Source organism: Heterodontus francisci, chromosome 25 (assembly GCF_036365525.1).
Source record: "Heterodontus francisci isolate sHetFra1 chromosome 25, sHetFra1.hap1, whole genome shotgun sequence".
Classification (NCBI taxonomy): Eukaryota; Metazoa; Chordata; class Chondrichthyes; order Heterodontiformes; family Heterodontidae; genus Heterodontus; species Heterodontus francisci.
This window is the reverse complement of record NC_090395.1, coordinates 12400953-12411391: the sequence shown is the minus strand read 5'-3', so window position 1 is coordinate 12411391 and position 10439 is coordinate 12400953. Positions and strand designations below refer to the sequence as shown.

The 10439-nt window shown below is 44.0% G+C and overlaps 1 protein-coding gene across 1 annotated transcript; it reads right to left on the bottom strand.

The window, feature by feature from the left end:
- Positions 1–395: 395 nt before the first annotated feature.
- LOC137383753 (probable G-protein coupled receptor 139) lies at positions 396–9405 on the bottom strand. Its single transcript, XM_068056902.1, has 2 exons — positions 9339–9405; positions 396–1342 (listed from the first exon to the last, which is right to left on the bottom strand). Exons 1-2 carry the CDS (start codon positions 9403–9405, stop codon positions 396–398), a joined length of 1014 nt encoding a protein of 337 aa, XP_067913003.1.
- Positions 9406–10439: the final 1034 nt, after the last annotated feature.

Genomic DNA, 10439 nt, shown 5'->3' with positions numbered 1-10439 from the left:
CCCTCGCAGAGGCCCCGGTACACCGGACGCCCTTGCAGATGCCCTGTCACTAGAATAAGACGCATTTTGCGACTGTGGCACGTGGAGCCTGATTGGCGGGATTCACATCTGGATATCCAGGAATGAACGAATCAAGCATGGATTAGTAAGATGGCAATACCTGCAAGGACCTTAGAGAGGAAAGAGAGGCTGGAGATAGGATGATTCTGCAGGCAGAGGGGTCAAGGATTGTTTTATTGAGGAGAAGTTTGATGACAGCAGATTTTAAGGGTGAGACTGACTGAACCTGAGGAGAGAGAACTGTTATCAGCTAACATGGGGACCAGGTAGGTTCTCGGCCTCCTCCATCCGAGAGGCAGCATGCTGAGTTACCAGGGCTGTCGGCTCCTGTACAGTCATGGACTAGAAATACTTGACCCACCTCTGGGCTGCTCTGAGTTTTGTTTATTGATTAATTGAATAATTAATGTAACTGGATATTTCACTGCACGACTGAACTGCTCCCTGAATTTGGACTGCATTGCCCCATAAATAAATGTGTTTGTGCAGCAACTCAAAACCTGCAGCATCCATCCAACCTGTCCAAAGTTATAGAAAGGATCAGTGTAATCCTCAAGATCTTTCCCTGCAACATTACAGGAGAAGAAATATATAACATACATCAACCACAGAAGTATGAAGTTGCCGGAAATGGTGAAGAGTAAAATCACAGACTTCCTTCTGCTCTCCATCTCTGGGTCACTTCGATTCTCTCCCTTGCTCTGACCCATCAGTCCCTTACGGACTCGACTGGCCACTAAAATGTGTCTGACTGTCAGAGCGTTGAGCAACAGAATTAAAGCGAATGGGAGCACTGGGGTTAGACTCACATCAAACCAGTCAAATCCCATCCATCCAGGATCAGTATAATAGCTTGGCTTCATATAACATCCCCACGGTACATTGTTGATTATCTCTCCAGGTTCATTTGTAAAGTAGTAGGCAACGTTTTGTAAACAGAACAGAATGCAGGTTGTTGCAAGAATCACAGCCGCTGTTTTCTCGGTGCAATATTTAGTTTTCAGCTTCTGGCAACAAATGGCCACAAATCGATCAAAGGAGAAAGTGACGGTGAACCAGACTGAACAGTCTGCGGCTTCATAACGGAGGGCAATGATAACACTGCACACAGGGGTGATGGTCAGGAAAGAGTCCGGGAAATAATAATAACTAAGCCGCCACAGTATGACATCAGTAATAATGAGCAGTAGATCTGCCATTGCCATGGCCACCAGGTAGCGAGTGGTGCAGGTGGAGAGTCCGCACTTTCCCCGGGACAGAATCACAATTGCCACTAAATTAACTGTAAGAGAGAGAAGGGAAAAGAGACTGGAAATTACTGATCAAATATTCTCCGTGTCTGACCCAGAGAGTAAGGGATGGATTTTAACATCAAGAATGGGCGAATTGCAAGAGGGTCAGCGTTTAAAACTGAGAAATCTCAACCATGAACTCAAGCCGCTTCCAACCTGCCCATGTCCATGTTTAACAGAGCAGGAACAGGAGGGGAAGACCAATGCACCAAGGAGGTAGGTCAGCCAGCATGTCAAATATTATAATGAGGTTTCAAGTCTCGAACTAAACCTGTTTTACAGATTTACCCTTGACGGGGCAAGTTTCTCCATCACGCACTACCTTCTACACAAAGGCACTCCAAATTGACAATCGCCTCCTCCCTCCGTGATCTACGGGAGTCAAAACTTCAGATCGACACCCCCACTGTTATGTCAACGATTGGACACCCCAAGGGTTAAACCAACCTTCACTCTGCCTAGAATTTGCACCACCTCAGTGTCCGGGTTTGGACTCTCCTGGGATTGGATGATCTCAGTGGACGGGGACCTCTCTTTCAGGATAGGAGATTGGACCGCACCCGATTGGACAACTCCCCCTCGGGATCACGGTTCGGCTATACTCAGCCCTACGGCCTCCTCCACTGTCCACATCATGCGACTGGAAGCCAAGCCTGCCCAATAGGCTTACTGCCAAGTGGGGAACTCAAAGACACACATTCAAATATCATAGCATGCTGAAACCATGGCCTCTCCCACCTGCCAACATATCTGCTGCTGTTAATATGCAGGTCTAAGTATGTGAACGCACTCCAAATACTGAGCCTGCTTTAAATCTGTTACAAGCAGTGAACATGCAGCATCTGTGGAGAGAGACACAGAGTTAACAGCTGGAATTTCACAAGGATGCCATATCCCCGCCCACTGGCTAGAAAGCCTCCACCAGTCCACGGTATTTTGCCTGGAACTGAAAGTTATTCCAGAATAAACCTTTTGAAGCAATGATAGGGTCAGAGAAAAGGTGGGTGTGGGGAGCAAAGAACAAGGTGTGTATTCCAGTGGAGGGCAGGACTGATTCAATGACAAACAGTCTGATTGTGCAAGGTGAATGGGACAATTAATGAAAAAGAAGATGGGTCCACAGGAAGAGAAATTGGTTTCAGCTGATAAACAGAGGGGGATGAACACAAGAAAAACATGGCCAATAAGAGACCTCTGTAGTCCAGGAACGTGACGCAGACATTTAGGTAGGCCCTAGGCATGAGGACCAGGTAGTCGGCCGTGTACAGAGAGGGGACCCTCACAGCAATCACCAGCCCATACCTCATTCCTGTGACTCTGGTGTAGCCATAATCTGTTACAAGCACAGGCCATCCGAGAAAATGGCCGTGGTTATGATCGGAAGCTGTTAATTTCAGTGTTGAGTCTGGTAAGCTGTAAATGGGCCAATGAAAAAATATGGTGCTGTTCCTCATTCAGCTTAAAAGTGGAACAGTCCAGGAGGCTGAGGACAGGGAGGTGAGTGTGGGATGCAGAATTATAGGGGTAAGTAACCAGAGGCACAGTGTCCTGTTTGCAAACTTAAAGGAAGTGTTCAGCAAAGCAATCACTCATTCTGCATTTTGTCATTTCCAAGGTACAGGTGACTGCATGGTGGGCAATGAATACAGTAACTACATTGGAAGAAGTACAGGTAAATCTCTGTTTCACCTGGATGGAGAGTTTGGGTCCCTGGACAGTGGGAAGGAAGGAGATAAAAGGGCAGCTGTTGCATCTACTACGCTTACATAGGAAGGTGCCAGGCGGGGTGGGGGTGACAGAAGTCTAAACCAGTGTGTTGTAAGGGGCCAGGGACAGGAGTGGATGGGACGATGTATCTGGTGTTGGTTTTAGCTGGACAAGTTGGACATGGCACAGGATGACGTGTTGCATGTGAAGGCTTTTGGAGTGGAAGGTGAGAAAAAGGGGAGAATGGAATAGAGTCCCACAGGAAATTGGATGGGAGAAAGTTCAGTTAAGTAAGAGTGGGTGGGATTATAGTAGATACTGGTGCACAGTCAATCCCCTGAAATGATATTAAAGATGATGAGAGAGGGAAGGGAAGTGCCAGAGATGGACCATGAGAAGTTGAGGGAGGGGCGAAAAAGAGAAGCAATGTTGATTTCTTTCCATTTCAGGGTGAAAGAATTTACTGGAAGAAATGGTGATAAAGGGAACCTGAATACTTCAGAGCGAGTGAAGGAGAGAGGAATTCCATTGGGAATGGCGCGCTAACAGAGCCAAACCAATAAATTCCAAATGGGGCTCTCTGAATGTGCCCACGGGAGCTGGTCAAGGGAAATTGGCTGGGAAGCGACCTACTGCCGTGGGTCAGGAAAGATCCCCGTCTGCTGTGAGTCAAAGGACAGCTCGGGTTTACTGGACTTTGCAGCAGAGTTGCACGGAGTGACATGGACAGAAAGATAAATGGACATCTGGAGAGCAGCTCCGAGCTCAGGAGGAAGGAAGACACACGTGTTGTGGGACAACAGGGGGCAGAATGGAGCAGGTGGCGAGGATTCAGAAACTGAAGAAGTGAGAGGGATGTGAAATAGGAGGAAAGAACAGCCAAGAAATAATTAAACGGAATCATCAAACAACTGCAAAGTGATTTAAGGTAGAATGGGGACTGATACTTGATAAAGTACTCAACGGGCAAAGGCTTTCGGAGCTACAGATTCACAAATGATTTAATTTAGAATGGAAGGTTAACAACAGCATAGAAATGCGTTCAAAGCACAGGGGATCATTTCCGGAGGAAGAGAAATACAAGCAGAAATATCTTTTCTCAAGCTAAGAGAAGGCTGAGGGGCTACCTAATAAAGGCTGTAAACATAATAAATCGTTTTGGGAGAGGATACATGGAGGTGATCTTGCCACTTGTGATTGTAAATCCCATTCATCAATTCATCAATAACATTACCAATATTGAAGTGGTGTCTTTATTGAATCACTGCACAGTTTATTTCATAATTAACAGTTTACTAATGATATTATTTGCTGCAGCCAGACAGATCAATGGATTATATGTAATATTTGTTCCTTAGTTATAGGTGTCTCTCCTCGCAGGGGCATATACTCACTGAGCAAAGGGCAGAGATCACTGCAGGTTATTATCTGTAAAGACTCGGAATCATAATAAGAACAAACCTGTTAAAACCTAATCTGTTGCAGAATTGGAATAGTCACGAACCACAGCCAAACGTTCATCGTGTGTAACAATAAGAAAACAAAATCCAGAACCCATGACCCACAGATTCTCAGCACAGTGCTGGGGAAGGAGATTAACCAGCAGCAGACAGTGTTTGCAGTCACCACACTTCGAGTAAGAATAAGTCATTATGCAGAAGATTAGAATACTGCACCAGTGCTGTGCGGCAGTTTACCTGTCAGTAAATAGTTAACATCTGCTTCCGTTGGTGCAGTTCCGTAGGAAACAGAGCAATATCAATGTATTTCACTGTGTATACTTACTACACAACATTTTCAACCAATAGCAAAATTCATCCCCTTCATCACCGATTGCATTCATAAAACACGGAGGCACTGAACAAAAATGTTATGTCTGTCTTCACAGTAGAAGACATAAGATTCACACAAGAAATAGACGATAACCACGCGCTAAAAAGAGTGAGGAAATTAAGGGCATTAATATCAGCAGAGAAAAAGTATTGGAGAAACTGGAGGGACTAAAATCCAACAAATCTCCAGGACCTGATGGCCTACACCCTGGGGTTCTAAAAGTGATATCTGCAGAGCTAGTGGATGTCCTGGTTACGATTTTCCAAAATTCCTTAGATTCTGAAACTGTTCCATCAGATTAGAAGTTAGCAACTGTTACACTGCTTTTCAAGAAAGGAGGAACCTATTGTTAAGGAAGTCTAAACAATGCACTTAGGAGAGCATAGTATGATTAGAACAAGTCAACGTGGTTTCACTGAACAGAGATCCTGTTTGGCAGATGAGAGTTATTTGAACATGTAACCAGTAGGGTAGATAAAGAGGAACCAGTAGATGTAGTATAACTGGATCTCCAAAACGCCATTCGAAAAGGTGCTTCACAAAAGCTCAAGAGGCAAGATAAGGGCTCATGGAGTTGGGGGTAATATATGAGCGTGGATAGAGGATTGGTTAATGGACAGGAAACAAACAGTGGGCATAAAAGGGGCATTTTCAAGCTGGCAGGCAATGAATAGTGGAGTGCTGCAATGATCAGTGCTGGGGGTCTCAGCTATTTATAATCTACATCGATGACTTAGATGAAGAGACAGCGATTAATGTATCTAAGTTTGCTGATTATATAAAGCTAGGTGGAAAGGTAAGACATGGGGAGGACACAGAAAGGCTGCAAAGAGATCGTGACGGGTTAACTGAGTGGGCAACAAGACGACAAATGGAATATATGTAGGGATGTGAGAAGTTATTCACATAGGTCATAAGGATATAACGGCAGAATATTTTCGGAAAGGTGTGAAACTTGTAAGTGTCGATGTTCAGAGACTTGGGTGTATTCATACAAGGAACTCAAAGCGTTCACATACAGATAAAGCAAGCAATTAGGAAGGCGAATGGCATGTTGGCCTTTATTACAATGGGATTAGAGTACAGTAATAAAGAAATCTTGTTACAATTGTACAGGTGTGTGGTGAGATCACATCTGGAATACTGTCTGCAGTTTGGGTCTCCATATTTAAGAAATGATATACTTGCATTGGAGGCAACAGAGAGAAGGTTCAATAATTTGGTCCCTAGTTGAGGGGGTTGTGCTATGATGAAAGGCTGCCTGTAATTTGTGCCTGTATTCTATGGAGTTTAGAATAATGAGAGGCGATCTAATTGAAACATGCAAGATTCTGAAGGGGCTGAGAGGGTAAAAGCTGAAAGATGGTTTTCCACTGGTCGGGGAATCTAAAACACGGGGGCACAGTCTCAGGATAAGGGACAGGTCATTTAGCTCTGAGATGAGAAAAAAATTATTTCACTCAAAGGGTTGTGAATACTTGGAATTTTCGACACCAGAGGGTTGTGGATGTTCCATCATTGAAAACAGTTAAGGCTGGAATAGATACATTTTTGGTCTCACAGTGAATCAAGGGATATGGTGAATGGGCAGGAAGGTGAAGTTTAAACCCTAGATTAGCCATGATTGTATTGAATGTCGGAGCAGGCTCCATAGGACATTGGATCTACTTCTATCTTATTTCTTGTGTTCTCTTGTTTTTGTTTTTCTGGAGGAAACTCCCTGGAGCGGAGAGATTAGTGATCCTGATAGAATGATTTCAAAGTAGAACCCATTTGTTCCACTCCTGTTAGTGACCCACATTCAGTACATTTCTACAATGGCAGCTATTCTCAGAAATACATGGTCACTGGGGTCAGGTGCTCCACTCCTGTTAGTGATCCACACTCAGTACAATTCTACAATGACAGGTACTCTCAGTAATACATAGTCACTGGGGTCAGGTGCTCCACTCCTGTTAGTGATCCACACTCAGTACAATTCTACAATGACAGGTACTCTCAGTAATACATAGTCACTGGGGTCAGGTGCTCCACTCCTGTTAGTGATCCACACTCAGTGCAATTCTACAATGGCAGCTATTCTCAGAAATACATAGTCACTGGGGTCAGGTGCTCCACTCCTGTTAGTGATCCACACTCAGTACAATTCTACAATGGCAGCTATTCTCAGAAATACATGGTCACTGGGGTCAGGTGCTCCACTCCTGTTAGTGATCCACACTCAGTACAATTCTACAATGACAGGTACTCTCAGTAATACATAGTCACTGGGGTCAGGTGCTCCACTCCTGTTAGTCACCCACACTCAATGCAATTCTACAGTGACAGGTACTCCCAGTAATACATAGTCACTGGGGTCAGGTGCTCCACTCATGTTAGTGATCCACACTCAGTACAATTCTACAATGACAGGTACTCTCAGTAATACATAGTCACTGGGGTCAGGTGCTCCACTCCGGTTAGTCACCCACACTCAATGCAATTCTACAGTGACAGATATTCGCAGTAATACATAGTCATTGCGATCAAGTGTTCCACCTCGGTTAGTGATGCACACTCAATACAATTCTGCAGTGACAGATACTCCCAGTAATATATAGTCATTGCGATCAAGTGTTCCACCTCGGTTAGTGATGCACACTCAATACAATTCTGCAGTGACAGATACTCCCAGTAATATATAGTCATTGCGATCAAGTGTTCCACCTCGGTTAGTGATGCACACTCAATACAATTCTGCAGTGACAAATGCTCCCATTAATACCTTCCCTCAGAAATGTGCTTGTGCTAATTTTTCTTTAATTCATTCATGGGATGTGGGCGACGCTGGCCAGGCCAGCATTTATTGCCCATCCCTAATTGCCCTTGAGAAGATGGTGGTGAGCTGCCTTCTTGAACCGCTGCAGTCCATGTGGGGTAGGTACACCCGCAGTGCTGTTAGGAAGGGAGTTCCAGGATTTTGATCCAGCGACAGTGAAGGAACGGCGATATAGTTCCAAGTCAGGATGGTGTGTGATGTGGAGGGGAACTTGCAGGTGGTGGTATTCCCATGTATTTGCTGCCCTTGTCCTTCTAGTTGGTTTAGTTCACGGGTTTGGAAGGTGCTGTCTAAGGAGCCCTGGTGCATTGCTGCAGTGCATCTTGTAGATGGTACACACTGCTGCCACTGTGCGTCGGTGGTGGAGGGAGTGAATGTTTGTGGAAGGGGTGTCAATCAAGTGGGCTGCTTTGTCCTGGATGGTGTTGAGCTTCTTGAGTGTTGTTGGAGCTGCACCCATCCAGGCAAGTGGAGAGTATTCCATCACACTCCTGACTTGTGCCTTGCAGATGGTGGACAGGCTTTGGGGAGTCAGGAGGTGAGTTACTCGCCTCAGGATTCCTAGCCTCTGACCTGCTTTTGTAGCAATGGTCTTTTTCAACTGTACACAATGTTTAGGTAAAGACAATAACTTGATAATATAGCAAGACTGTAAGATACAAACCGAGGGGTAATTTCAGTTAAGGTTATGTAATCAATCTGCAGACATAATTCAAGATATTTGACTTAATGAAATGATTTCACTGATCGGGTGTCTGCATAACAAGTCGACAAATGTGTCACGTCATCAGTCACAAACGAAATCTAGAGACCAGCTCACACACAGATTTACACAGCCTCAGTGGGTATAGTGACAGTGACAGTGACAGATACTCACAGTAATACATAGTCATTGCGATCAGATGTTCCACCTCGGGTTAGTGACGCACACTCAACACAATTCTGCAGATGCTCCCAGTAATACCTTCCCTCAGAAATGTGCTTGTGCTAAATGGTCTTTTTCAACCGGTACACAATGTTTAGGTCAAGACAATAACTTGATAATACAGCAAGACTGTAAGATACAAGCCGAGGTTTAATTTCAGTTGAGGTTATGTAATCAATCGGCAGACATAATTCAAGATATCTAACTTAATGAAATGATTTCGCTGATCAGGTGTCTGCATAACAAGTCGACCTAAGGGCGGCACAGTGGCGCAGTGGTTAGCACCGCAGCCTCACAGCTCCAGGGACCCGGGTTCGATTCTGGGTACTGCCTGTGCGGAGTTTGCAAGTTCTCCCTGTGTCTGCGTGGGTTTCCTCCGGGTGCTCCGGTTTCCTCCCACATGCCAAAGACTTGCAGGTTGATAGGTAAATTGGCCATTATAAATTGCCCCTAGTATAGGTAGGTGGTAGGGAAATATATAGGGACAGGTGGGGATGTGATAGGAATATGGGATTAGTGTAGGATTAGTATAAATGGGTGGTTGATGATCGGCACAGACTCGGTGGGCCGAAGGGCCTGTTTCAGTGCTGTATCTCTAAATCTAAAAAATCTAAAAAAATGTGGAACGTTATCAGTCACAAACCAAATCTAGATATCAGCTCACACACAGATTTACACAGCCTCAGTGGGTATAGTCACTTACCAGGAGCACCAATAACAGCAAGGATGATAAAGTATATTTTCTGGATACTGTTAATTGGTTGATGCATTTTCTGTGTGAACTGACTTGTCAGCTATGTGCTGCACACAATTTATCTGTATTAAACTCTGAAACGGTACAGTCCCAGAGCTTTAAATTTATACTTTTCAGGAACTCCACGGGGATATTGAGGTTGCACCTTGCATCATATGAATCTATATATATGCATATTTTAGATTTTAAACAAATAGATTACGACAGATGAGCTAAGTCCCTGTTGTGATGAAATATATATAGCACTGAGATTGAATTCGAACAATCCAAAGATTGGACGGTTTAGATCACATTAATTAACTCATTATAATTAGAAGCTTTATTCTCTCAATAATTGTGATGTTCATTGAACACCATCAGACACATCTGTATTTCTCATATTGATTCAGTGATGACTTTCACTCTGCTGTGCCCATTCAGTAATTCAATTCCGAATGTTAGTGAGCTGTCTCAGGGTTGTTATACTATATTCTGGGATGTGGCTGCTCACTTTAACTGTGAAAAATCAGTTAAATAAGTAAAGGAAATGGTGCCTAGATATCCTCAACTGATACAGTCCAGCAAACTCATACAGATTCTCAACTTCATAAAGTCATTCAAACAACTACAGCCTCTCAAACAAATACAGTCCCTCAAACTAATAGAGCCTCACGAAATAATACTGATCCTCAAACAAACACAGCCCCTCAAACAAATACAGCCCCTCAAACAAATACAGCCTCTCAAACAACTACAGCCTCTCAAACAAATACAGTCCCTCAAACTAATAGAGCCTCACGAAATAATACTGATCCTCAAACAAATACAGCCTCTCAAACAAATACAGCCTTTCAAACAAATACAGCCCCTCAAACAAATACAGCCACTCAAACAAATACAGCCCCTCAAACAAACACAGCCCCTCAAACAAATACTGTCCCTCAAACAAATACAGCCTCTCAAACAAATACAGCCTTTCAAACAAATACAGCCCCTCAAACAAATACAGCCTCTCAAACAAATACAGCCACTCAAACAAATACAGCCCCTCAAACAAATACAGCCTCTCAA